General features: G+C 56.4%; 11 protein-coding genes across 11 annotated transcripts in view; 5 read left to right on the forward strand and 6 right to left on the reverse strand.

Moving 5' to 3' along the window:
* Positions 1 to 320, reverse strand: part of VDBG_09897 (bacterial hemoglobin) — a gene marked incomplete at both ends in the record, with an annotated part of 1,251 nt that extends 931 nt beyond the window's left edge. Inside the window, one exon of the mRNA XM_002999811.1 lies at positions 19 to 320. Within this exon, the coding sequence (XP_002999857.1) occupies positions 19 to 320 (302 nt within the window). The remainder of the gene's footprint in view (positions 1 to 18) is intronic.
* Positions 321 to 3,582: 3,262 nt separating this feature from the next.
* VDBG_09898 (L-amino-acid oxidase) lies at positions 3,583 to 5,964 on the reverse strand (the record flags this gene model as incomplete). Its single annotated transcript, XM_002999812.1, has 4 exons — positions 3,583 to 3,615; positions 3,873 to 4,610; positions 4,689 to 5,530; positions 5,586 to 5,964. 4 exons carry the CDS (start codon positions 5,962 to 5,964, stop codon positions 3,583 to 3,585), a joined length of 1,992 nt encoding a protein of 663 aa, XP_002999858.1.
* A 1,433-nt stretch (positions 5,965 to 7,397) lies between these two features.
* On the reverse strand, positions 7,398 to 8,392 carry VDBG_09899 (conserved hypothetical protein; the record flags this gene model as incomplete). The annotated part of the gene is made up of 4 exons (XM_002999813.1): positions 7,398 to 7,946; positions 7,998 to 8,072; positions 8,125 to 8,196; positions 8,321 to 8,392. 4 exons carry the CDS (start codon positions 8,348 to 8,350, stop codon positions 7,866 to 7,868), a joined length of 258 nt encoding a protein of 85 aa, XP_002999859.1.
* Positions 8,393 to 8,609: 217 nt separating this feature from the next.
* Positions 8,610 to 10,113, forward strand: VDBG_09900 (conserved hypothetical protein; the record flags this gene model as incomplete). The annotated part of the gene is made up of 2 exons (XM_002999814.1): positions 8,610 to 8,721; positions 8,801 to 10,113. The coding sequence occupies 2 exons, from the start codon at positions 8,610 to 8,612 to the stop codon at positions 10,111 to 10,113; spliced, it is 1,425 nt and encodes a 474-aa protein (XP_002999860.1).
* A 307-nt stretch (positions 10,114 to 10,420) lies between these two features.
* Positions 10,421 to 11,952, reverse strand: VDBG_09901 (conserved hypothetical protein; the record flags this gene model as incomplete). The annotated part of the gene is made up of 3 exons (XM_002999815.1): positions 10,421 to 11,038; positions 11,083 to 11,625; positions 11,920 to 11,952. 3 exons carry the CDS (start codon positions 11,950 to 11,952, stop codon positions 10,421 to 10,423), a joined length of 1,194 nt encoding a protein of 397 aa, XP_002999861.1.
* A 113-nt stretch (positions 11,953 to 12,065) lies between these two features.
* On the forward strand, positions 12,066 to 13,603 carry VDBG_09902 (predicted protein; the record flags this gene model as incomplete). The annotated part of the gene is made up of 3 exons (XM_002999816.1): positions 12,066 to 12,644; positions 12,694 to 13,411; positions 13,470 to 13,603. 3 exons carry the CDS (start codon positions 12,066 to 12,068, stop codon positions 13,601 to 13,603), a joined length of 1,431 nt encoding a protein of 476 aa, XP_002999862.1.
* A 562-nt stretch (positions 13,604 to 14,165) lies between these two features.
* Positions 14,166 to 15,538, forward strand: VDBG_09903 (conserved hypothetical protein; the record flags this gene model as incomplete). The annotated part of the gene is made up of 4 exons (XM_002999817.1): positions 14,166 to 14,302; positions 14,355 to 14,638; positions 14,702 to 14,843; positions 14,899 to 15,538. 4 exons carry the CDS (start codon positions 14,166 to 14,168, stop codon positions 15,536 to 15,538), a joined length of 1,203 nt encoding a protein of 400 aa, XP_002999863.1.
* Positions 15,539 to 16,754: 1,216 nt separating this feature from the next.
* Positions 16,755 to 18,383, forward strand: VDBG_09904 (conserved hypothetical protein; the record flags this gene model as incomplete). Its single annotated transcript, XM_002999818.1, has 1 exon — positions 16,755 to 18,383. The coding sequence occupies one exon, from the start codon at positions 16,755 to 16,757 to the stop codon at positions 18,381 to 18,383; it is 1,629 nt and encodes a 542-aa protein (XP_002999864.1).
* A 1,052-nt stretch (positions 18,384 to 19,435) lies between these two features.
* On the reverse strand, positions 19,436 to 20,131 carry VDBG_09905 (predicted protein; the record flags this gene model as incomplete). Its single annotated transcript, XM_002999819.1, has 2 exons — positions 19,436 to 19,992; positions 20,053 to 20,131. 2 exons carry the CDS (start codon positions 20,129 to 20,131, stop codon positions 19,436 to 19,438), a joined length of 636 nt encoding a protein of 211 aa, XP_002999865.1.
* A 1,636-nt stretch (positions 20,132 to 21,767) lies between these two features.
* Positions 21,768 to 23,292, forward strand: VDBG_09906 (RING-6; the record flags this gene model as incomplete). Its single annotated transcript, XM_002999820.1, has 4 exons — positions 21,768 to 21,817; positions 22,110 to 22,333; positions 22,422 to 22,804; positions 22,891 to 23,292. The coding sequence occupies 4 exons, from the start codon at positions 21,768 to 21,770 to the stop codon at positions 23,290 to 23,292; spliced, it is 1,059 nt and encodes a 352-aa protein (XP_002999866.1).
* A 2,022-nt stretch (positions 23,293 to 25,314) lies between these two features.
* VDBG_09907 (conserved hypothetical protein) lies at positions 25,315 to 26,449 on the reverse strand (the record flags this gene model as incomplete). Its single annotated transcript, XM_002999821.1, has 3 exons — positions 25,315 to 25,564; positions 25,663 to 26,143; positions 26,227 to 26,449. The coding sequence occupies 3 exons, from the start codon at positions 26,447 to 26,449 to the stop codon at positions 25,315 to 25,317; spliced, it is 954 nt and encodes a 317-aa protein (XP_002999867.1).
* Positions 26,450 to 26,788: the final 339 nt, after the last annotated feature.

A 26,788-nucleotide genomic window follows, 5' to 3' on the forward strand; every position in this document is an offset into this window, starting at 1 on the left:
TTCGCTTCGAGCAGGTACTTGCCGACAATGTCGTAGTGTTCGGGCCGGATGTTGAGGGAGCAGTGCTTGTTGCACATGCGTTCGAGACGGGGGATGAGCTCGGCTGTGTGGTTGAGGTTGGCGGCAAAGGCCAGGATGACAGACGTCAGGGCACGCGGTTGCCGGCCGTTGGCCTGGTTGGCTGTGTTGAACATGTCATGCAGCTCCGGATGGGCGCGCAACATGTTGGCGTAGAAGAGGCTTGTGATGGTCTCGCCGTGCTCGCGCAGGGCGGGGATCGAGCCCCGCACGAGAACCGACTGCTTGTACGTGAGAGCCATGACGGACAAAGCACGTCACGGGGAGGGGCGAGTCTCGGTGATCAGGGTCTCTTTCCTCGGCGAGGGTGGAGGATGAGGACGTGCCGTTGAATATTCAGTGCCAAGGAGTATATGGCAATGGTGATCGCTCGTGCAAGGGGTTGGTAACAGTCGATATTTCAAATCCCGTGGGTGAGCAGGAGGTCTCAAAAGATTCCTGGATCGTTCGTTGAGGCTCCGATAATGATCCTCTACACCTTGCCCTTCTCAGATGGCCCGGGGAAGGGCAGGGCAGGTCATGACTTAGATATAGCACCCCTCCCACTCCATCTGGGCGGAGAACTTTCTCCACGCAACGACCAAAGGAAGGGTTTTTTTTTTCTCATCATCTAGTTCTCCTCATTCCCGTTCTTCCATGGGGCTCTGATCCCGGACCCTCCTCGTGGCTTACTCGTGGCCTGGTTGTCTCACCGCCGTCTACAGGCACTACCCATTGACGGCGTTGACGATATCGTATGATGTTGGCTTCTGTCGGATATACTGGTGTTTATTGTAGACACGACTTGACCCGCACCACGTCCCTTGCAACGGCCACGATCTGACAGGCAAGACAAGCGGCCAGCCAATGACAGACGTGGCGTAGTCGAGTGTAACAGAGGGAAGCGCCCAGAGCACCCCTCCCCTGGACAGAAGCATTCCTGTCACAAGTGACATGTCAAAACGAAATTCTGCCTCCCCGTCGCTTCTCTGGTGGGGGCCACGAGGGGGGGGCCGAGGGGGGCCGAAGGGGATCAGGGGAAAGCTCAGGGTAACTGTTTGCGGAGTGGGGTGTCAAGTCAAGACGGGAGAGACCGAGACCCTTGAAACCAAACTAGGTCGTGTAATAAGGTCGCTTTTTGGCCAGCAAAGTTTGACTTGGAGATGTTTCGTCCACATTTCGTGAGAGCCGATAGAGCCGGACTGTGATAGCCTTCTCAGGTTGAAACTTCGTCGTTCTCTATTCCCTTGCATGATTCCACGCGTCCTTGGTCAATTGGAAGTGGATATCGAGATGACCGAAGCAGATGGCCACGTCGAGTTGCCCTTTCAATGCGAGTATGGGACGGTCATGAGACGCCGAGAAGGCCGACAAGAATGATGGAGATCCAGGCGTGGGGTGGTCACGGCCATGGCCAGCCGCGGCAGAGGAGGGTTCGTTTCGAGGCTTGTGCTTCGCTTGTCGATCCCTCTTCTTGGAAGCAAAGGGGGGAAAAAACCACGCCACTCTGGCGCAGGGCTGGACCTAGATCAAAATGGAACATCGTATGATGGACGCACAATTCCGCCAAGGAGCCGCGAAATGACATCAGGGTTGGTCGGTGCCCAGAACCACACTTGGCAGCCTTGGTGTGGGAGGCACAGGCGATGGTAGAATCTTTTGTTGTCGAGCTGGAACTCTGAAAAGCGGCATGGCCATCTGCTGCATCTATCTCGATCAATGTAGCAAAACCTTACCTTGATGCCATCTGAAGCGCGGCACAAAGTAAATCGCAGTGGAGATTTCCGTGTTGAATCATCACTGTCGTCATTGGTCATAAGCGATTGGACCGTGTGCTCTGGGGTGAGACAAGAGAGAAGGCTGAACACGTGTTTCTGGTGGACTTGGCCAAGGTGTTCACGCTCTGGTGAGGTGAACTTGACCAAGGTACTGAGGTACCTACGCAGGGTTGTCAAGTGTCCGGCAATAAGGACTCAAGTGCCGGTAGTACGGGTCCATTGGTCCCTTGATCAAAGTACCATGTACATGTAGCACACCTCGGACGCTCCGTCTCGCGCACTGCGTGTCGCTTCCGCCTCACAAGCCACAACGAGCCACAGGCCGAAAGGCTGGTTCTAGCGTGCTGGCGCCTCGACCAGGTCAACGTCCTTCATTTTGGTCCACCACAAACGAAATGGTCTGTTCTTGGGCTCGCCAACTTTCTGCTTTTCTGCCCTAGAAGTGGACCGAACGAAGTACGCCTCCTCGTCTGTTCGTCACTACGGTCCGATCTCCACCTCAAACATCAGCCCATGGTGGCCCCTGTGACCGGGGCAGCCCGCGCCGTTGTGGACCAGGAGCCGCAGGTACCCTTGTCTTTTTTGAGGACTCGGCGTTGCTGAAGATTCGATCGGCCACCGCTGAGCACCGTTGATGGTCTGCTCACAATCACCGATATCTGCACGCCATATGACGGAATCTCGGTTGTGATATCTGACACCTTGAGACCATCTAGACCTCGCCCGTTGGCCACCGTGAGCAACCCCACGCGTTCGTCAGCCCGTGAAATTGTTTATCAGTCTCGCCTGTCAGTATCCCGATACCATTTCCGCCTCTTATTGTGCCGTCAAAAAGCATGGCAAGCGGTACAAAACATGGTAAAGTGCCAAGTCGTGCGCTGTACCAGTCAGCAGCAACTCGTTTCCTGCAGTGATCCAGAATTGGGCTTCTTACTTGGAAATGTTCACCCCCTGACCCTGGCCTAGAGCGACGTACCTTGAAACATTGACTACTTGTCAGATCTTCTCGGACGCAGACTCTCCCGAATTCCGCCTCTAGACGCGGACTATCCGGAAACCACGATGCTTCTTCATTTCCACCAACTGACGAAAATCAGGGCTGCTGGCCAGCCGATCTCTTCCGTGCAGTGAGCGTCTTACGTATATGTGGCGACGATGTCGTGTTGCTGTATAGCCCCGGCTGTTCCCGGTTCGCCCACGCGGGCGTCGGGATTTGGCCCGTGACTGAACATTCTTATTCCTTGCTAGCAACGGCTGGCCAGTATTGACGACAATCGAGATCGATATTGAGAGCTGCTTCTTTCTTCTTGCTCATAACACTTGAGATTGATTCCTTCTACCGGCAACGCTACCAAGCTGTATTCTTCATATTTCTGTTCAACCTATTCCCATTTCTTTTCACGTTGTCGGCATTGCGATTCTCTGTGATTACCAGCCATGTGGCAGCAATCGAAAACCCTATGACAAGCGGGTCATGAGCTGATAACCTCGTCACGAGACACTACATTTCCCCAAGACCTCTTCTGCACAGACATGCATCATAAGTAGGCATGCTTGGTTATCCTAAATGCAGGCCCTGAACCGAGCGACCGGAGGTATGCCGACATATCTTCCCTTCACAACCGAGCATCTGGCCTACCATGTAACCCTTCTCACCCGCAAGTCCATGGCGCCAACTCCCGGATGACGATCATGCAACCATGCGGCACCGAAAAACCCCACCCTCCGGCACCTCGTGGGGTGATCGTCATCCCACAACCGAGACGACGCGCCAGGGCAACTGCCGGTCCGCATTGCAGCATGGGACCACCGCACATGGAAAGCTCGTGTCATGAGGGTTATCACAATAGGTGTGACTGCAAATGTTCCGATTGGTTTCTGCAATCTGCAGCGGCTGCACACTTGCTGCTTCTTCCCTCACACCCGTAACGTTATCCCGTTGCCCCTCTCAAGACTCCCAAACGCCCTTACTACAGGAAGGTTAGTCTCAGCAATACACAGATCTTGCGAGAGGGCGGAGGGGGTTCATGTACTCACAACATCAATCCATCGCGCCATCCACTTATCGACCGTCGCTCGAGCCTCGTCCACGAGCCCCAGCTCAAGCAGCAGCTGCACACCGCCCCGGATCCCCGACTCGAGAGCCGAAGACACCCAAGCGTGCGTGATGGACGTGTGCTCGCCGACGAATATCAAGTTGTTGTGCGTCTTGTGGTACTCGGGTATCCACAGCTGGTGCTGGCCGACCGTCGGGCTCCCCCAGGCGCCCACGGCCAGGGGGTCGAGCTGCCAGCACCGGCGGTTGTAGTTGCCCGTATACAGCGCGCGGACCGCCTCGCCATGTATCTCGACCGTGGCGTCGAGGACGTACTGCACGTGCTCGGCCTCGCTACGTCCGAGCCACGAGGCGCCGACGTCGCCGGACACGTAGCTCGCGAGGATTGATGCCGGGCCCGTGCCGTTGACGTTGTAGCTGGGGTAGCAGACGTTCCCGACGGTGGGTATATCCGTCGACGTGCTGCAGCTGCCGATGATGGGGTTGGCGTAGTGCTCCCAGAAACGCTCGCTAAACTCGAGCGCCACTTTGCATGCGCCATAGTACTTCATGCTGTTGATTGCCGAGGACAGCACGGGGTTGAGGGGCGGCAGTCGCCAGCTGCGGACGACGGTGAAGGGGGCCGAAATGATGGCATAGTCGTAGCTGGCGCTCTGGAGGGTTTGCGAAGCTTGGTCGTCGCGCCACTGAGCGTGACGCGGTCCGAGGTCGGTTCGTAGCTGACACGCTCAATGCGGCGGTCCATGACCGTGACGTCGTCTACCAATGGGCGGAATGCCGCAGGAGCCGGCTCAGACCACGTCGACAGTCTTCCATGTGCCGTAGACGAAGTAGAATCCGTTGTATATGGATGCCCAGAAGGACTCGTAAGATGTGCGGCCGATGGCGCTGGCGTCAGCAAGGGAGCCGCCGAGGTGGTTGACCATGAAGGCGAACTCGGACCAGACATCGCCGCCCAAGCCTTTGAGCCCATTCTTAATCCACTCGGAGTGCGCTTTGAAAATGTTCTTCGCAATGAGGTCGTTGAACTCAGGTCCTGGCAGGTATTCTGCGAGGCCAGCCTGAAGTCCTTTGGCCGAATCCGAAAGTTCAACCGGTACAGGGCCGAGCGAGGAGTTGAGACCAATCTCATTGATAGTCGGAGGCAGCCCACTGGGCATTCTGACGCTGTTCCTGTAGTTCAAGCCGTTTCGATCGCTTTGGATCCATTTGATAAAGTTGACCGACAAGCTAGCATCATTGCCGTTGAGTTTGTTCAACTCTTCAGCGAGCTGGTAGACGATCTGCTGGTCGCTAATGTTGAAAGTCTTGTTCGATGAAGGATCCGTGTATGTATCCGGAATGCGCATCGGGCCCATCTCCTGATAGGAATAGTCAAACGGACCACCCGACAGATACTCTGTGCGGACGCGACCCCCAAGTCGCTTGCCACCCTCGATGATGGTGAGGTTGGTCAGTCCAGCTTGGGAGAGAACCAGCCAGGTCATGAGGCCAGACATGCCAGCGCCGACAATGGCAATCTCCTTGGCTTTGGCCTTTTCGACATCAACAGGTCCAGGCTGCTGCTGCTCCAGAAGCTTGACGCCTTCGAACCATGCGCCGACATGGTCGAATCCGGTTCCGTTCATTTTGATGCTGTCTGCAAAATCCATAAGCATACGGCTGTCGAAAGAGTGTCTCGTGGTTGGACTCACCTGGGCCTCGCTTCTGAATCCTTCGTTTCCAGTGATGGTGCAGTACCTGTGGCTCGCTGCGGCCGACGAGCCTCCCCTTTCGGTCCCAAGCTGACAGACAACCATTTGATTCGGCATTCTCCGGAATTATCCACACGAGGCGCTGGCCGTGTTGGGCTTCAACCTTGGCAACGGTGTGGTGGCTATCTCGCAGTGTGCTGGATGAGCAGCTGCCATAGGCAAAGTCAATAGGACCGTCGACTGCCCGTTCAAGCCGCAGATGAACATTGGCAGCACGAGATTTGATCTCGGCCCGCGTTTCGAGCTTCAGCGGAAGGTTGGAAGGTAACGATGTCGCTACGGCGACACCCAGAACAAGAGGAGAGAGCCAAATCTTCATGTTGAAGGATATTGGGTTCGACGGACATTTGTTAGACCTCGGCTGCGGGGATCAACCGTCGGCGATAGAAGAACATATGATGTCTTCTTATAGAGGAAGACACAAATATTCTGCCCACGATCAGTCACCCATGTTGGAACTCCATGCCGGCGAGGAGGTATGCCATCAGCTTGCTTATAGAAAACGTGGATTCGCGAGAAAGACATCGTTCCGCCCGCCGCGGCGCGAGGACTCGTAAGTCGACTTTGCTCATTCGTTGCACTCTTGCTGCTTCCTCCCCACGTTTGATCGCCAGAATGTGGCGGGAAGCCCAGAACGTGGGGCCGCCCCGTCGACCGTTGAAATGCATGCCCGAAGCGGAAGGTCGAGTGACGGCCCGGTTCGGCGGATGGATCCGCGGTCACCGATTATGGCGAGATTCAAAAGACCGCAGGACTAGCTGTCGACTATTGCAAGCCACGCCGAACGTGCCCTGCTGGACTCCTCCTAAACGGCCTTGTTGTACGTAAGTTTAATATTCAGGAGCGATCCTTTGGATCCTGAACACGAGTTTGATCTCAGTCAGTGGGGTAAGATGGGTTCATGGAGGACAGGAAGACTAAGCCATGCAGCCAGATAAGCATAACTTGGCATCAGCCGGATAATGCGGAGGCGATCAACGGGCCGCCATGCGCTGGTGTCGAATGTAGCAGGTAGCGAACGTGGGGAGTTGAAGCCAACCCCGAGATCAAGCTAGGCGGCCTTTTAAGGCCAAGAACAAGAGAACTGATCAGACACGTCGAGCTTCTTCCCCAAATCTGACTTCATGCGGCGAATGTTTTTCCTTTCCATAGCGCGTAGAAGCTTCCTGATATATGTCCATCTTTCAGTGCGGGAACTTAGGCCCTGTATGGTATTGGCTACCAATAGAATGAGTGAATGGTCTATTGCGCTGAAAAAGTTGTGCGGACGACGGAGTCCGGATGCCTTGCTCGGCCCCAGTTGGGAGAATGGCTACTACGAAGGATTCGCACAGACGAGGGCCTGTGAAAGGCCTCAGTGGGTCCGGCGCGGGCAGGCGCCAGCCAAGGCTGTCTAGGAGTTCTCAACTGGTAAGGAATACCGGCAAAATCAAGCTGGCCACGCCTCATGTTGAGCGTCTCGTGGTCCTCAATGGTCTTGGGCAATGCGATGCTACACCACTACCTCAGGTACTGTGTCTTAGGCAGATTGGTGGACGACCAAGCACCCGGTGGGCTGGCGAGTTTTCGCATTAAAGGACTGGAATAATGTGTCTTAAAGCCGTGGTGCATGCTTCCGTCTGCTGAGGTACTCGTCTATCAGGAGGGCTGGGGATCTTCCTGTCAACCCCGCATATGCGCCAAGGCCTCACGCCATAGTCCACCAGCCACTCAGCAGCGTGAATCAATGAGAATTACGGTGTTGTGCTTTTAGGATACTGATGCACGCGAGACATGCTTGTGTTTGTTGATGAAGTGCCAGCTCGTGGTTTGGAGAAGCATCACAGCTGTCGACATCTTGCGCGGCGTTCCCAGTCCAGTCCAGGACCATGTCATAGCAACGCCTTCATCCCGTACCGATATGACGAGCTTCATGTACCTGTCCCTCATATGGTCAAGGCCTTGTCAAGAGCACTCAAGTGTGGCGAGTCGGGTTAAAGACATTGTCGACACACGGGTTCAGCGTACTTGCGACGGAGTGAGGAGGATACGTGATTGAGATGCGCATCGCAGACATGATAGGTGGGCACTGATTAGCTCGTTCGCTCGTCCCGAATTCTGCGGTTGTCTGTGTGGCTGGTATCTGGAGATTCTTCCTTCCGTCCCTTTTCTCCTCATTTCACAGATGTCTTTTGCCGATATAAACGCCAGTTCAAAACCCCGAGTCGTCAAATGCCGTATCTAGTGTTGCTGTTGCCTGCGGTCGTCCCCACCAATGCGTTCGAGGGCCTCGAGCATGACGACAGAATTTCCACGGATGACCTGAGATTTTTAGCATTCGAAGACCATGGGGTAACAAAGCTGAGAACCTACCACCATGCCGATCCGCACCTTCTCGCCGCCTTCCTTCTCCTCGACCGCCTCATCCAGCACGATGTTCAGGAAGACCTAGAGGTAATCAGCTTAATGTGCGGGGTTCAGAGTGGTTGGAGGTGCATACATCGTATCCGCGAAGAACGCCGATAACCTTGCGACCGCCGTTGAGCTGCACAAACAGCCTCTTGTCGAGGTACTACATCTAGATTAGCATCGACCCCTCACACGTTGAATTGCATGCCTCTGAGGACACAGCCGCGCAGCCGCCCGTGCATCTTGAAGGCTATACCAGGATGCGTGTGGTCAACGCTCTTACGTACCTTCTTGAGTTCTGGTTGAGCGGGCGCCATGTTGTCGTTCGATGTTGGCAAGGCTGACCGAACTTGCTGTTGAGAGCTGGGCCTTGCGACGCGACAAGGAGCTCAGGCTCAGGCTCAGCCTAGAGCCATGGTGGGGCGGCGATCGAGAATTCAAGATCACGTGGTCTTATCGGAACAACCGAAGGTATGATAAGCATCGATTTCCCTAGAACTGCCCGAAGCTCTGGCAAACGCTCCATCTCAGAACACATTCGACCATCACCAGTGGACGTACATCAGTTGTCTCGCCATGAGTTCTTTCGCGAAAAGGAAAGCGCGCGTCATCAAGGTTGACGATGATGACGACGTTACCCTCGGCGGCAGCAGCTCAACCACGACTGATCAGCAGCTCGTAAGCGAAGGTATGTCTTGCGATCCTCTGCTTCACGACCCTCCGCTAATCGGCAACGAAACGCAAAAAGACTGACGAGCTTCGCATAGAGGCCCCCGCGCCCAAATTCACGCGAAAACCATTAAGACAGTCCGGCTTGCGCAAGAGCATCAACGTGAATCAAATTGACGATCCCGACGGCGCATCCACGACGCTGGGGAAGGCAGCCACCGCACACAATGACGATGAAGACGACGGACCGGTCGTGATTCGCCCCGCCATCGGCCGCGCCGGCTCGACCAAACAGAAGAAGCGCGCGTCAACCTCTCGATTGTCCTTCGGTCCCGGTCAAGATACTGGCGGCGCCGCTTTCAGCACGCCGAAGAAGTCGTCTCTCGGCCAGCAGGCGGCCGAGAACAGCGCCATCAAGAAGCCAGGCTTCACACACCGTCTTCCCATGCGCCGCTTCAACGACGATGAAGAAGACCGGCCACGCTACAGCAAGGAGTTTCTCGACGAGCTGCAGAGCTCGACACCCAACACACCACAGCCCATTTCCTCATTGCGCGGCACGAGTGACGACGAGATGGAATTGGACCCCTCGGAACTGGAAGGCGCGCTTATCGTCAACGAGGGCACGTACACCGAAGCCGCAGTGCCCCAGCAGACAAGCATACTCAGCAACACGGAGATTCAGGAGCGGAAGCAGCGGCGCGCGCGACTGGCGAGAGAAGAAGACTTCATCTCGCTGGACGATGAGGGCGACGACCGGACGGATGGCAAACCATCAGAAAACACGCGTCTTGTGCCCGAAGACGAAGACCTTGGCGAAGGCTTTGACGACTTTGTCGAAGATGGCGGTTTGTCGCTGGGCAAGAAGGCAGAGCGCGAGGAGAAGGCGCGTCGACGCCGCGAGATGGCCGAGCAGATCCAGATGGCGGAAGGCAACTCGGAGGAGTCATCGGACGAGAGCGACGCCGAGCGTCGGGCGGCGTTCGAGGCGGCGCAGACGCGCAGTGGCATGGACGGCTTGAGCAAGCCGGAGAAGAGGGACCCAGCAGAAGCGCTGCTGCAGGTTCCCGCCAAAATCACTCCGTTGCCGGAGCTCGATGGCTGTCTGGAGAAGCTCAGTCTGTCGTTACGGGGGATGGAGGGTGCGTTGCGAGAAAAGCAGAGTGCACTGGACAGGCTCAAGGCGGAGAGGGAGGCGATTCTAGCTAGAGAAGGAGAAGTCCAAGCTCTGCTAGATGAGGCGGGTAAAAGGTACACCTCCATCTTGGGCGGCTCGGGTCCGACGCTTGAAGCAGGACAATCGCCCGCTAGGCAGATTCAGAACGCCGGCATGAGCGAGCTTGCGGTCGAGAGGGGCCTCGAGAGCTTTGGCACAACGCCAGTTCGACGGCCTGATGGAGGTGACGAGTGATGAGATAGCTCGAACCATTCAAACAGAACCTGTGATACCCCTTCCCTACAATTTTTCTTCGCCGAGCGCCATTCCAATTATGTCACAGGAATCCGATCAGTTTCTTCGAATGCTAATTGCATGTCTAATGTATAAAGAAAAGCTCCATTTCAGGAGACATCCTGCCAGAACCAACGCCGCATGAGGATACATCCTATGGTACAGACTACCTTGCTCGCTTATCACTCCCTATTACGAGCACACATTTCTCCCCTCCTCACTGCCTCTCTCTCGATTTCTCCGAGCCGCCTACTTGCCTGCAAAGTGCTCACTTCGACTTGGAAACGCCAGCGCCAATGACACCAGGCAACTTCTCCTCGCCGATGCTGTAAAGCAGGCCGATGGAGAAGGTCAAAATGCCAACCATGAGGATTGTGAAGCCAGTGAACAGCCAGAAAGGCGCGCTGACATCGACCTTGCTGCACGTGGCACCCGCCCAGTGTGTAACGGACCCATTCTTGGGGCGGCTCGACTCACACTGGCAGTAGAAGCATGTGCCGGCATCGGAGCCGTCCTCTCTGGCGTACTTGTTCACACACTTGCCGTGGCCAGAGCAGTTGCCTGTCGAGTTTTGGCAGCTGTCGGCGGAGGCGAAGCAGGAGGGGAGATCCCGGCCGCGGACGAAGGATGCGAGAGGCATGTCGGCGGCTTCGACCTCAGTGGCAGCAGTGGTGGGGGCGGGCTCATCGGCCTCCGTCATGACTTCCTCGGCGACCTGACGACGGCGGAGGGACTGTGGCTTGGTGGACCAGGCGTTGAGAGAGGAGATACGGGAGGTCTCAGGAAGGAGGACAAGGGTAGTCTCCATCTCGCCGCTCTGCGCGAAGCTTCTGGAGGCGCGAGATGTTGTCGGCAAGAGAAGCGAGGATGGTCGTGTCCTAAAGATCTGTTAGTCCATGGTGCGGCATATTGGGCTGAGAGTGAGCGCACCTTTCGGACGTCGAATACGGCGACGGAAGATTTTCCGCTCCAGCACTCCTCCTCGAAAGGGTTGATGGCGCGCACGAAATCGCAGTTGGTCGCGCCGACGCCAGCGGAGGCCATGTCACTCTTCGCCAGTTTATGGTTGGCAACGGATGACGGCGCATCGTTGACCTCGAATGCCAGGCTGGAGCCCTTCAGGGTCTTCTTTAATGTCTTGGCATCTTCGGTTGAGATACCCTCGAGCATAACAAGCAGCTGCGAGGGCTCGGAAGTGGCTTTGTTGTCGAAAAGCGGCTGAGGCGACTTGCCAAATTGGTTGATATACGAGACGGCGGTCTCGGTCGTCACGTCTTCGGGAATATCATTGAGCGATTCGGTCCAGGCTTCGGGTGCTAGGCGTTGGAGAAGGATGAGACGTGCGACTTGCCGTGGCAAAGAGGGGGTCTCGGAGGTTGAAGCCTGCTTGGATTGCAGGATATATACGTCAGCAGGCTGCAGAGCGCTGGTGAAGCCTGCCAGGGCTGCCGCGACGCCCAGGGAGAACTTCATCTTGAACGGTTCGGATTGAAGCTCGACGATAGTGATGGGTGGGCGAGTAGCTTCGCGGCCTTGATACTGGTACTGTCCGCGTGCTGGCTGATGGACGTGTCGACTGGAGTTGGCTGGAGCTTGCTGAAGCTTGGGTTGGTGGATGCCTGTGTTCCATGATTGCTGGGACGGTCACGTGTTGATTCGTGCACGGTCCATACGGATTCGACCCACGCCCACCTGGGATCATGTTCCCTCTGAGACTCCGCTCTGTGTCTGCCTTCATCCTATGCAGGCAGCAGAGGGTGTGGCTACCAATGAGGCCTGGATCCATGCGTCCTCCGACATGGTGGAGAGCAGTGAAGTTCAATATATAAACATGTTTGTTCACCTCACTGTTTTGGTCGCTGGTCAGATATTCGGCCTGATGAAAACATCCTGAGCAACTCAAACCCACCAGCATGCGTCTACCGTCGGAGATTCGTGACGAAGTGGTCTCGTACTTTCTTGTTCCTATCTTGAATGATCGTTATCCCGAAAAGGAGCATGGAACTGTGGACTGGAATTCCTTTGCTAGCCTAGGTCCCGCCCGGGCAGTACGGGTTTGGCAACCGTCTACCCGAAGTGATGTGTGGGAATCAACGAGGTTCTACCAGCTCGAGCTTGATGAGGGAAGCCTTCTCGGACTCCGCCTTGTTTCTCACGACTGGCACACAAGTGCAACCCTCATGCTTGCGAAGCATCATCTGTGGCGTCTACGATTCGACTCGACGACGTCAATTGGAAGGGCCGTCAATGCTCTTCCATCTCTAGGTCAGATTCCTTTGCAACAACCTGTGTCGAAGCTGTCCATCGACGATACTGGAAGTGTTCAGTCTTTCAGACGGCTTTATGAAGATATCCACTACGACAACGACCCCAAGTACGAGGACAAACCGGTATGGTACCCTTCGCTGGGAGACGGGGGGGAGCGGCATCCGGCGCCGGACCCTCTACAAATCCACTACAACAAGACGAAGACTCACGACAGAATCCTACAAGTTTTCGATGCTCTGAATAAGATTCAGACCTCAGCTGATTTTGCACTAGCTGAAGCTGATACTACGGAGACTGGAGGAGCAGCGCGACAATTGGGCAGATTGTTATGATCTGACAGCATTGAACGAGATAGCGGTGACATTTCGCTACGCTTTCACGAAGTCACCAGCATTTCAATACGTAACAGATCTTCGTCTTCAGGTGCCTTCCACACACTACATTGGAGAGCTTGCAAACGCTCTCGACATCGAAGCACGAACACGCTTGAAATCCCTCCAAGTTGTCATCATGGACCAGACGGGTTCGTGCGGCAACCGAGACTTCAGCAGCCGCGCCGACCCTCACCATCGCGACGACATGGCTGACGGCGTTATCGATGACGACCCTGATATAGAGGACGAGGCAAACTTTCCGTACAGCAACGTGCAGCGTATTTATCCCAACAGAAAACACCAGAAAGCGCTGTGGGCCTTCGTGCGCTCTTGCCGCAATCTTGAGGCTCTCTACATTCAAGGGTCACATTTTCTCGACCTGGATCTGCTGGGTTGGAGCACGGCCGCGAATCCGAAATGGCAGGGCCTGCAGGTGCTGGCTTTGAGTCGTGTTTACGTATCACCTGATAGCCTTCTCGACCTGATACGGCCGCATCCTGAGGTGCAGGGAACCTCTCGTTTGTGTAGGATTTCTCTGGACGATTTGAAGATGCGTGATGGCAAATGGGCCCCCGTCTTCAACTATCTGAACGATAAATGCTCTGACCTGGAGTGCGGTAGGTTCTACAATCTCACGTACTTTACTGAGCATGAGAGCTACGAGCACAACAACAGGATCCACGAGAATGTTAGTTCTCTTTGGTCATCCTCAACGCACGACGAACGGACTTTGCGCCATCTTGCAACCAAGCTCGTCGAAAGAGTCGGCGGGAACAATTATTACCCAGAAAGTTGCCTCGATTGTATAGAAATCTAGTTAGACTGATTCCATTTAAGGTACCGCCTTTGATTCGTGAAATAAACGAGTAGTTGACTGGGTTTGGTTTCACATGATATGACATTGGAACAGGTGCCATGACACACACAATCGATGTATACAGTGTGAAACATGTGATGAACACAGTCTGCACCATCGAGCGCCGCAAGAAACGTCGCCGCTATCGGGCGGCACTGTGACTGATAAGACCTTTGACGTGGTGGCATTTGGAGCACGACCGCAATGACCAACAGGTGCCTCCAAGTCAAAACGGTCATTACGCCAGACGCCAGTGTTGGCGATACCTCAGCCGCCAGCACGACTCGATATCTATTCAACCCCGGCTCTCTATGCATCGGTTCTTACACTCAGTCTGTGCTTGTATCTTTCTTGCATGCCCCGGCCACTTTTTGCGCCAGACTACTTCCGACAGCCGTCCTATTTGACATCGTGCCCGACCGACACTGCCCCTCGCGCTTCAACGCCCGCCACTTCAGCAACGCCCACACGCTCGACAGCATAACCACGCCGCTTGGTTATTCGGCCACAATAAAATGCTGAGGCTGTTCAGGCCAGTGGCTGGCTTTCGGGCAGCACGCCTGGCGGCGCAAAAGACCCGGAGCGCCTCCCCTCGACAGTCGATCACTGTCCAGAGGGTGCGCTTCGCTTTCTCGCCTAGGAAATTCGTGAGGTGTGTTGTCCTGTCTCCTTGCCGCCGTTCGGCCTGGCTTACCATGGGATAGGAATGCATTTGTCGGCGGTTGCGTCACCTACCTTTGCTATCAATATTATGACGCTAAAGTGATATCCCCAATACTGCAATTTCTGGATCGAGAGTACGACTCATTGTCGACGAAGGAGAAGACAGAGCTGGACAAAGAGCTGGAAAACTTCGACGATTCAATATTTTTCCCCATCCCCTTCACGACTGCGCAGGTCCAGTCCCCTCCGTACCGAGGCAGCGACCCGGAGTGGGCACAGTTTAGCAGGATCAGCAAAGACAAGCCGCTACAAGAAAGGATACGAAGTGTGTGCCCATCCGCTCTTTGATCATTTGTACGGAGCGGCTTGCTAATCATTCGTTTCGCAGATGAGCTGGCCCACGAAGTGAAAGATATGGTTGAAAAGCACCCGATGATCGGTCCTCGTTACGGCAATAGCATGCGGATTCGTAGATATTGGCTCGATATCGACTTTCCACCCCGACCACCTCCGACATTCGAACAATCTGGGTATGCATCCTCTTGCGCTTCATTAGTACCCCTGTCTTGCTGACTTTGAGCGCAGAATTCTCTGGGACGATAATGGTCTGCATTGGGCCGCCGAACCGATCGACTCCTTGACAGCGACTCAATTGCACAACATTTTATGGCCCACGGCCGCTGCACAGTCAAGCTGGGCATACGCATCAACAATGGCCAAGCAGCACTGGTTCCAGTTTCAGAGGCTACTCGGGTTCGACGTGCCACCTCCTTCGGGCCCGCTCTCCCAACCACGAACTGCGGCACTCGATCACCCAAAGTTCCCTTCCGCAGGACGCCAGACTCCTGACGGCAGGTCCGCTGACGCTCCCTCCGGTTCTGGCAAGGGGTCTGCAGATATGCAACCGCCAAATACCGCTCCGAGTGGCGGCAAGACTAGGTTTTCCAAAGATGTTGATCCGTCGCTCGCTAGTAACGTTCCGCAAATGTCCACAAGACCGTTCATGGAGTTTCTCGCCAAACTCCGCAAGACGTGGGAACCAGCGAGGCCTCACCCGCCACGTGGCTCGATTATTGTGTCAGGCTTTGTGGAGCTCGAATCTCAGAACAGCTTCATCGTCATCGACGTCATCGGCTTCTGGGATCCGAAGAAGCGGGCTCTCGATAGCAAATCCTCGGTCATGAAAGCTCGCAGGATTCAGATGAAGTTTCAGTCTCCGGCATGAGCGGTCTGCACGCTGCATTTTTATCGTCTCTTAAGCGGCAAAGTTTCGGCCTTGATAAAGCGCTTGAATACATGATCATGGGCACGCGCCGATTGCATACGGCTTCGGAGTTGGATGGCAGCGATGGCCCTGCCTGTTGGGGGGTCTTGTTTTATTTTGTAATGTGTTTGTATCATCTGGCATGGGCTCGCAGCGAGAGTTAGAATGGATTATGGAGGAATTCATTCTCATCAGCGTTTTGGCGCAAGACTCACATAGTATGTGACGTCTCTTTCTCTATGGTCGCACATCCCCGTCGTGCGGTCTGCACTCCGTGTCAACTAGGTCTTGGAGCTTCGAGGACTTTGTTGGGCACGAGCCAGGCGCACGGTCGCTGTTGTGTCCTCACTCCATCCGTACCCTACCAATTTCATTCACCAGAACTCAGGGAGGCCAAATGAGGCCAAACAGACTCTCGTCAACCTCATTCACCTGCTGGGGGCAGGTACGTTACCTAGGCCTCCCAGAATAGAAGTATATAGAGGCGCGGGTTGCCCATCGATTCAACATAGATTTTACTCCTCATGCACTCATTACGAGTTGCTCAACACTCAACACCACTCATACACTTGGTGATTGCTAATCTCACCATTTCTTCCACTATTCCTTGCCGCTCTTCGAAGAATTTGGGCATGCGTCTCGCGATACACCGCATTTGACTCCTTCATTCTCCAGAACTTGGTCGTCCCCGCCACTCCACGACACGACTGCCACGACACGACTGCCATCCAACACCCACAAGACTAAAGACCCGCGTCTTGGGCAACAACCCCAACGCAAGCTTCTATTGAAGCGTTCCTATACTGCTCCTCCTAGTCTGTACATCATCATATCGCACATGATGGCAGATTCGAGCTTAACAGAAAAGCTCGCCCTACACAAGAGGCGTCTCCTTTGTGATCTCGCCGAACTGCAAGAGCAGCCTTATCCCCACATCCAGTTGCATGTTGACGAAAGCGATATCCTCAAAGTGTGCCTAGTCCTCACGCCGCCTGGTTGGATTCCCATTCATCTCACAGTCATGTTCCCGCCAGAGTATCCTCTCCGCGCCCCGTATATACATACGGACACCCATATCAGCCATCCAAACGTCTTCGGCAATTATCTGTGTGCCAGCATCCTCAACACAGCTGCAGGCTGGACTCCAGCGTACACACTCAAGGGCGTGGCCATCCAGATGCTGAGCTTCTTCACGAGCGAGACCTTGGAGCAGGACTACGGTGGCCGCACGGTGAGCTTGCTCTCTCTGCGGAACGACAACAGGCAACTGCCGCAGTCGTTCGACTGTGAGCGGTGCGAATTCAAGAGCGGCACCTGGGCAGACGCCAAGAGGGCGCACAGGAAACGACTGCAAGAGGCCGCTGCCCTCGAAGAGGCCACTGCTGCAGCAGCACCTGCCAAGCCCGACCACCACAGCCACCAGGCCTTGACGCAAATGCCCGCTGAGATTCTCTTGACGATCATCGACACTCTCGAATTCAGGGATCTAACTGCCTTTGCGCAGGCTTGGACTCGTGTCAGCGACCTCATCGCACAGGCGGATGTTGTTCGGCTGCGGGAGTTGCAGTGCTTCTGCACCAAGGCCAACTTCAATAGTGCCAAACTAGGCGTCGGTGTCTCACTCGATGGAAAGGGCGCCAATAAGTCGATCGAGTCTGAGTTCGACCTTCTCTCGGAAGAGGGCTTTGGGAAGCTCGGCATCAGGAAGTCCGTCCACGGAATCAACTTCAGCCACTGGTTGCCTCTCCCCATCTCGCACCGGCACTGGGCTCAGGTTCGGGGCGACGCCAAGGTGACACTCACCCAGATCGGAGAATATGCGGGCCTGGGCCGTCGCCTGACCATCGACGTCCTGGCCGCCTTCATGAACGACGTTGTGGTGCGCCTCAACAAGCAGGCCGAAGAGCCCGCCAAGCCGCGGGCCGTTGCCTTGCCCAGGTGGGCCATGCCGGATCTGTGGTGGGCGAAGCCCTCGGCGCCGGAAAGCACGCTGCGCCATGCGTCCGAAAAGGCCATCGAGTCGTATTTCCACCTCTTCCACATGCTCGTCTGCTTCGCCACCGAGGACAGGGAGCTCGTCGAGACGGCGAACCGGCGCATCCGCGTCTTCGCCTCAGGCCAGCGCCACAAGTCCGTCTGCCCGAACCTCGGCCACCTGCTCGTCTACCTCCTCATCAGTGACGTCGAGATCACAGAACTGCTGCGCAAGGACATCATCACCGAGGCCATCACGCGCAACGTCGTCTGGCTCTTCGACAAGCGCGGCGCCGACATGCCGGAGCTGTCGTACCTCGAGCCGGACGCCGAGTCGCCCTACCGCCTGAAGAGGACGTTTGAGGGCGGCCGCACGTCGTACCGGCTGCTCATGTTCTCCGAGTTGTTCCGCCGCACCGCGCGGCCGGGCCACGGAAAGCCACTGCAGCAGGTCAGGGAGGAGCTGTTTGACCGCCACGGCGCGCCGCCTCGGGGGGCGGCTGCTGCGCTGGCGGCCGAGGTGCGGCGCCTGCACGAGGTGGACAACTTCTACGACTTCTTCAGGGAGATGGGCCTCCAGAAGATCCCTGGCGTCAGGTGCTTCACGGCGGTGCTGCGGGCTACGGTCAAGGATAGCGTGTCCTACGGGTATTCGAGCTGGGGGCTGAGCCAGGACGTGGCGTATGTGCTGCGGAGGCAGAAGGAGCGCGGTGTAGGCGTCGTTCCGGGGCTCCAGATGTTGCGGGGCAGCGGCGAGTTCAGTGTGCCGCGGCACTTGACGTTTTTCCCGTCGAAGAGGGGGAGAGCGCGGCTGAGCGGACGCAGGAGGTGAAGGAGCATGAGTTATTGACAGATCCCGATGGCTTTGCTCAAAGTGTGGTGTTTGACGATTAGAATGACTACAGCTCCTCTGATAGATGCCATGGCCTGATGAGCATCAAGTTGCTTGGCGGCACTTTTGCATGTGTGCGCTCATTTTGAATGGCGAAGAACGGCACAGGCAAACCGTAGTTACCAACCTCCATAGCAGAAAGAATTAGACCTGAAAGTACGGGCTGCTGAATATTTGCAAATAAATGAGGCGGAAGAAATCCTCTAATTACCATGCTCATGAACGTGAGGAAGCTGCTGAAACCTCTGAATGCAATCACATACAGCCGTCAGCGATATGAGCGAATACCAGCAGAAATCGCCCAGTAGAACAAACAATCACGTAGTACAGCCTTGATATCGAGCCGAACACAGACTCGTATGTGAGAGGAGCTACATTGCAGGACCAGAAACAATCGTGACCGGGCCAGCGACGGCTGCCGTAGGAGGAGACATACATGCTGACATAATCATTCTACGCAGAAGGTCGCTTCCCCGCTCTCGCCAACCTCACCCCTTCTTTTCATCACCAACATCGTGTCTCCAACGTCCAGCAACAGCTTCAACAATATACAAACCGACTATCTCTACGAAGAGAGGCCCGGAGCTGGCTCTTGAAATCGACTCGAAGTACCATGTCAACTCATACGATGATTGAAGGCTCTTGACGCCGAGATGCCTCGGGGCATTGTCTCCCCTCGTACTCACCTCGTCGGGCGGTGCTGCTGCCTGACGCAACCCCTCTTGAGAAACTTCACGTCGACGCAAAATGCGCTTACCAGGACGGTCATCGACTTCTATCAGCGATCTGAAAAGACTTCATGGATCATTCATCAAATACTGCGAAACGCCCCAACGCCCCAACGCCCCAACGCCCCCATTCATCATAAGTCTCGTTCCATCACAGGCTCGCTTGTCAATCTGTCCCTCGTCACGCCTGCAACGCTATTCAAACTCAAGACTCCCTCTGATCGACGATACCGCCAAGCTCGACGAACAATAGTTCAGCTCGGCTCACTCCCAAGAAGCATGATCCAGCTTGACTCGGGCAATGTGAGCCAACGCGGCTTCCACTGCGCAAGGGGTCAGCCGCCGCTTCGGGCTCGGTTCCACGACAGCTCTGCTGCGGGGTGGATGAAGGTTCTTACCCTGTGCATCGACCCTCGCGCGGCTCGAGAGATACCACACGTCGTTGATCCTGTCCTCGCACACGTCGTTGCCGTGGCAGTGGCAGAACTCAAAGTCTGTGGCCAACGGGCTGAGCTCTGGAGTGGCAAGCCTGGGAATCCACGGCGTGCGGGGCGGGGAAGGCGCTTCAGGGGGACAGACACTCCATGCCGGGGCTGGCGTACCCTCGCCGCTGGCGGGCTCATCGTGCGACCAGGATCCGATGGACGCTAGGTCATCCTCGATGAGAGACGTCTGGTCAGCAGCGCCGCTGTAGGCCGCACGACGACGCTTTGGTTGGCGCTGGTAAGGCTGTTGCGTGTTCTGCGTATGCAGCCGGGCGCCAAGTGGTGTGAGATCACGTGATCCTCTGCCATCATCACGACGACGGCGGCGACCCGAGTCTGGACCGCATGACAAGGATGAAGGAAAAGTTTCGGGTTTTCTCACCTTTTGGGGCTTACCAGGATCCTGACGCATCGATGAATCCGGGCGCACAATGCTAGATGCCGCTGTTCTGGGTTTCCTCATCAGCGTGGACATGTTGGCGTTCACGACGGACGACGACCCCATTGCGCTGGCATCGAGTCGATCCAAGGAGTGTTGCGAAGTCATCATGAGATGATCCCGTGGTCTTGCGACCGAAGAATCATGGCTGCCTCCTCGGCATGTCGCCATGATGGCCAGTTGGACAGATGGAGAGGCTTAGGTGGCACGTCAGGGGCCTGATGGGTAGTGGCAGGCCCTGACTACTACCCCTGATGAATGGACAATGGGGTGGATGATTTGGGATAACTTTGCTCGGGTTTTCCGATGAAATGGAGAGAGGAGTGTTGAATGGGAGAAGAGATGTGAGAAGGAGGGTAGGGGGGTTCCCTCAGCTTTATGTGGTGAGTGACCGGGGGGAGGAGGATGCCATATACCATCAACTGACCAATGAAAGTACACGCTTCCGCCCACCCCCGCCTCTCATTCTACCTATTCTCTTCCTCCAGCACGGCCGGCACCACACCCCCTCCCATTACTTCGTCCTGCTGTGACGACCTCTCATGATCCAACAGCATCGGAACTGGTCAGGCTACGCCAGGCACGACGCGGCCGACCGCTACTGCAACGACCCACTATGTAAGGCCAAACACTTCATGTCATCGACCTGGTCGCTAGATCCATGTGCTTTTCCGCCACCTCACCACCCTCAGGGACATCGCGTCCGCCAAACTTCTATATGGTTCCGTTCTCTGTCTCTCTGCCGTGCGCTTGGCTAGCCGTCGTGCTGTACTCTTCGGATTTTGTTTATCCGGTTTGAGAGAGCTGTCCCATGAAGGCATGGCCACAGTACTCCCTACGTGTCTATTGTAGTAGTGGCCAGTGGTTTTCCTGAGAGGCCTGGTTGCAGCTAAGATATCCTGAGAATGACCTCCGGTTCTCCTCCGGTAGAAGATCATCACCAGTGCTGGCAACAGGCTACCGGTCCCCGACGAGGGGTTTCGAGTTTTCTGTCTGCAGCTGTTATGCAGGCTTGAAGCACATAGTTTCCGGAATTCATGGCCAATGCGTCTGGGATGCAGCTTTCTGTCCGCATTTTGTCCGCTTCCTGGCGCACATGACAGAATGAGAACACGTCAGGCATCTCCAACGCCCGATTTATGTGCCAGTTGGCTTCGATTACTCGTCGCGAAGTGTCTGCAGGCATACGCGAGCTATTCTGAGGTCGTCCGCGTGGCGTCTTAGAGTCGTCTATACCATGCTCCGCGTGCGGGATGTCCAATTGATTAGGATAACAAGAAGAAAGTAATGCGCATGTTGATTCATTGGTGACAGGTTTTAAATGTGGCGTGGCGCGCCCATCATCAGAACAACCCTTGTCGAGAACGAATCGGAACACTTATAACCACCCAATCAATAGCAGAGATCCTTCGGCTTCCAATCACTTCAAAAGCTGCTCCAAGACAAGAAGTTTGTGGTACCTCGGAGCCGACGCAGAGCGTCCCATCGCAACCAACAAACGATCAGGTCGGGACACCCACCCAGCCCAGCCAGGGAAAGTCGGTGTCATTTGCAGATCGTCTCATCGGTTCTGAGCCCGATTGGATCATGTGTCAGTTCGTCACATACCCTTTCTGGAAGCGCCTTTGCACAGCTGGCGTATTCCTCCACTCTTGAGTTCGTGGTCAAAACCATGTCCGACATGATCTCACAGCTCGGCTCGAGCCTTGACGTCCTGTTCACGTGACCCTTGCGCTTGGCTCAGGTGGGTCCCCTTCCCGTCCACACACAGAACAGCGACCGTGCTCTCTCTCTCTCTCTCTCTCTCTCTCGCTACTCCTACTCTGGACTAGCGGAGCTCTCGTGATGCTGCCAGCAGCTCAATCCTCCTCTCCACCAGCTTTTTGCATCGTGGTAGGACGAAACGGCGCCACGAATTGACACGCCTTACGTTGCGTCAAAAACATACTCGCGGGGCCTCATCTTTCACCGAATTCCGGCTTCTTTCTTCGTCAACTTGGATCGACTGTCGCAGCTATGGGCAAGAAGCGCGCGCACCCCGATGTCGAGGACATCCTGGCGCGTCCGTGGTGTTACTACTGTTCGTCGCAATCACCCATGGACGCATGCCGCATACCGCAGACACTGACCCAGACGCAGGCGAGCGCGACTTTGAAGATCTGAAGCTTCTCATCTCTCATCAGAAGGCGAAGCACTTCAAGTGCGACCGCTGTGGACGTCGATTGAACACGGCTGGAGGTACGCCTACGCGCGCTTGTCGCTCAACCCTTTTTTTTTTGGGTGTATTTGCCGGCCGCTGACGTCTTATGCCCCCCCCTTTTTGCAGGTCTCTCCGTCCACTTGAACCAGGTCCACAAGGAAACCCTCGATCATGTCGAAAACGCGCTGCCCAACAGGCAAGGCCTCGACGTGGAGATCTTCGGCATGGAGGGCATCCCCGCCGACATTCTCGACCAGCACCGCAACCGCATCATCCAGAACTTCTACCAGGCCCAGGAGGACAGGCGCGCAGCGACAGGCAACCCGCTGCCGGGCCAGGCGAAGCCCCCGAAGAAGAAGCTCAAGATGGAGACGCCCGAGGAGCTCAAGGCGAGGTTAGCGGACCACAGGGCCAAGGTCGCCGCGGCCAAGGCCGCCGGCCTCCCGCACCCGGGCATCAGCGTCAGCCCTGCCGCCGGCGCCCCGGCCAACGCGAGCCCCGGCGCATTCGTACGTTGCTCCCCTTGACGAAATCACACGGCAGCAGAAAATAAGAGAGTCCGAGCGCTAACCCCCTCCCCCTTTTCCGTCCACAGAACAACTCCCCCTACCCGGCCCCCCGCAGGGCTTCCTACGGGGCCGCCCCCGCCGATCCGCAGTTCCCTGCAAATGCCCAGGCCGCGGGCACCGTGCCGCTGGGCTACCCTCAGCCGGGCTTCCCCGGCGGGCCCGGCGCCTTCAACGGATTCTCGCCTGCGGCGCTGCCCGCGCGGCCGAGCAACAGCAGCCTCGCGGCGCCGCCTGGCCTGCCCCAACGCCCGCAGAACGCGGGCGGCTACTACAACGGCGGACCGACAGGCCAGCCCGGCGAGGTGGGCGATGCCATTGATCAGATCATCCGCGACGCCGAGCTCAGGCAACAAGACGAAGAGGAGCGAGGAGGCCGACGGCGGCGGCGAGAAGAAGGCCAAGAAGGGCGCGCGCATGGTGTACTCTGACGAGCACGTCAGCCCCGAGGAGAGGATGTCGCAGTTGCCTCGGTATGCATGGGTGCCCCCCGTTTCATAGACGTGATTGTCTCGTCAGAGAGAAACAGGAGGGGGGTTGGGGGTTGGGGGTTGGCAGAGGGCTTCAGCGTTGCAGCGACGGACGGTGTACAAGATTATATCACACGGAAAACGGATCACGCTGGTTTGGCGTTTTTTTTGGCGACACTACACGGAACGGCGAGGTCAGGTTGTGATTGGGGCGTGAAATGTGCCAGACTACGCGGCCGTCTGGGTTGGCCTTAGTTGTGTAATGTCATGTTGCCCGCATATGCGTATTCGTGAGCATTCATATTGAGATGCACTGTTTTCTACCCTGTAGGCAGTCGTCCATCCGCATGGCAGTCGCCCATCAGTACTGTGACGTTGCCCGCGTACACCTCGTGAGTTTCGTTGGTGAGATGAGCTGGTCTCTTCCCCGCATGACAGTCGTCCATCAGTACCACCTTGTTGCGCGGCCATTCGGTTGCCATCGAAGCATGATACCACCACGGGCACATGACGAAGCGCTAGCTCAAAGGTTATTGAATGCCAATCTCGTACATATACTCGGGGCGACGGAGACCGGCGCCGACGTCGCTCACAGTCCCGACGACGACAGAAGCCGCCATGGGCATCTCGGCACAGTGACAAGGACGCCGTGCTTGGCAAAGTCGAAGGGCGTCGAACGAAGCTTTCCTTGCATGGGTTCACTACGGGAGGCTTCCACGATTGCGATCGTCAGACTCACTCTGGCACAGCACGCCATCTTCTCCAAAGACAAGGTGTTCACCCTGTCTATTGTCTCTGCGCGGCACCGGGAGCAAAGCGGTCGCCGATGGCCAAAAGCAAGGTATCCGACACACACAGCGTCTCGCTGCTTCAAATGACTCGGGACGTCTGGCTGTTGGCTCGTGAGCGCGAATCCGGAACTTCCGAGAGTGTTCTTTTGTTATTTGCTGAACGGACCAAACCATCCATTCCGCGCACAACCAAGGGCGTCGGGCGCTGACGACCATGCTCTAGCATTGCTGCGGCGGGTCGCGTCGAGCAATGCTCAAGGCAGACTTCCACGTCGCGACCCGCCTCGCCGACAATGCAATTCACATCACCATTCAGCGCCTCGTAGCGGCTCCTTCCCGGCCCACTGCGCCTCGAACATTCCATTGTCCGACTTGGTGCTGCATGTCATCCATCTCACGCCCCCTCCTCCCCCCCTGGCCTGCCGAGACGAACGCCCAGCCGGCCCAGCCGGCGAGACGGGCGTGGCCATCTGCAAAAACGTGAGCGATTGTCGTGGATCAAGCTCTGCGATGTCCTGGTTCGATCTCTGCAATTTAGCCGGGACGTGTGTGGTGGCGTGAATGAGCAAGGGGGGGGGGGGTGCTGTCGACTGGTTTGTTTTTCTCCCCTTGGGAGATCCAATCTTGGTGTTCCCCCCCCACGCTGCACGGAAGGCGTTTTTATTCTCCTTGATGTACCGGGACGCGGCAACGCCAAGCTTCCCATCTCATTAGCAGCGAAAAACGTCCCGGTCGGCAGGATGCAGCCCTGGAAGGCCAGATGCATGCGCAGGGATTTAGAGGCCGATTCGCGGGGACGGAGGATTCTCTTGTGCGTTCTGGGCTGACGGAGGTTTTGGCTCCGAAGGATCCTGATCAGCGTCAAAGCTTGGGGGGAGCCGCGAGCTTCTTGCAACGTCAATCCAACGTCGAGGCTCGCCGTTGCTGTCCGCGCGAGATCACTGTCGCGGCTCTGGCGTTGCCACCCGACCCGATGGCTGTTAAAATGTACTCTAGATTCCATGCCGACGGACCTCTCGCCCTGTCGTCTGAATGAATCGTCAACAGCGAGCACCACTCGATACGTGTTCCAAAATAAAATAAAATAAATCGTCATTAACATTACAGCGCTGCAAGGCTTGTCATTCTATTCTATACCATATTCCGGCCTCTATTTAAACTTCGCCCACCCGTCCGTCTCCCGCTCGACGCTCTATGGAGTGGTCCGGATGTCAATCGACAGCTCAGGCACCCAGAACGTCACGGGCTCGCTCGTCGACAGGGCCTCGGAACCGAGACCCATGTAGCCGAGGTAATCCGTCGTCTTGGGAAAGTTGGCGCCCGTCATGCCCATGAGCTTGGTGACGAGCGGCATCAGGTCGCCGTGGAACTTTTCCGTCGTGTCTTTGGCGACCCAGGTCAGGACGTGCTGTTTCAAGCTGTTCTGGCCGACGTAGAGATTGCTGACGCTTTGGTTAGCACGTTGACTTTCTCCCAGAGGAGCAGATTCATGGACAGATCCATCGGCAGATCCATGGGCGGAGAGGGGAGGGAAGCTCACAAGTCGGTGCCGTTGATCGAGTCGGTGGCGACGGACCCCTCGGGCAGGCCGATGGGCTGGGTGGCGGGCCCGATGGCGCCGAGCCACACCATGACCTCGAAGGCGGCCTTGGTGCTGTCCTTGGCCGTCGTCTTGTCGCTGTCGAGGAACATATCGATGGCGACGTTGGTGTTGACCTCCTTGGCCTCGAGGGCCGTCACGTCCGTCTTGTCGACCGTGTCGTTGCCGAGGCCGTAGGTCCACTCGACATCGACGTTGACCTCGGTCAGGCTGCTGAGCGTCGCCGGGAAGACGTCGCCCTCGACCTTGATGTTGGGGAAGGCGTGGACGGGCGCCGACTCGGGGCCGCGCGGGTACTCCCAGGTGACGGAGAACTCGGGGGCTGTCGTCTTGGTGGCGTACGTTTGGTTGTTGAAGGACGTCACGTTCATGCAGAGGCTGCCCGGTTCGCCCTCTTCCCATCCCCACTGGTTGGGGTTCACTTTGGTTGGTGTCAGCAGCGTCGCACTCATTGAGCGGCGAACACCTCGCCTTGAGGGAGGAAGAGAGAAAAAAAAAACTCACATGTGTACTCCTGGCCCTTGGACTCGGGATGGATACCAAACGCCCGCTGGCAGTATGTTTCTTCCGTGATGCCATTGTTGATCGGAGGTCCTGGGGGTGACCAGAGAGGAGGCTGGCCCGTAGCCGAACGATGCTGATCGAGGCCGAAGAGGATGCCGAGGGTGACAGCAATGGGCAGTCCCAGAAGGCCTACGTTGACGAGAAAGCGAAAGTTGAGACCCATGGCGGACTGTGTTGATTGTGCAACGAGCGACGGATGGTGGGGGAGGGGGCTTGAGTTCCGGTCCTGACTGAACGAGAGACAGCGGATCGAAAATGTACGAGTGAAAGGGGGAAAACGTCAAGCGCCCTAAGATCTCATGGGATTTGGCGAGGAAGCGCACTTGACGGAGGACAACTGGGGAAGGGCCGCTTTCGTGCAAGTCCCTGGTGATCTCGAAACGGACGACGTCAACAAGTCTCAGCGAATGAACGGGATGGACCTCAGGGGAACAGAAATAAGAAAGGTGTGCGTGTGTGTGGAGGGTGTCTGGGTCCGGTGAGGGAGAGAGAAAGAGAGAGA

Source organism: Verticillium alfalfae, genomic scaffold (assembly GCF_000150825.1).
Source record: "Verticillium alfalfae VaMs.102 supercont1.17 genomic scaffold, whole genome shotgun sequence".
NCBI lineage: Eukaryota > Fungi > Ascomycota > Sordariomycetes > Glomerellales > Plectosphaerellaceae > Verticillium > Verticillium alfalfae.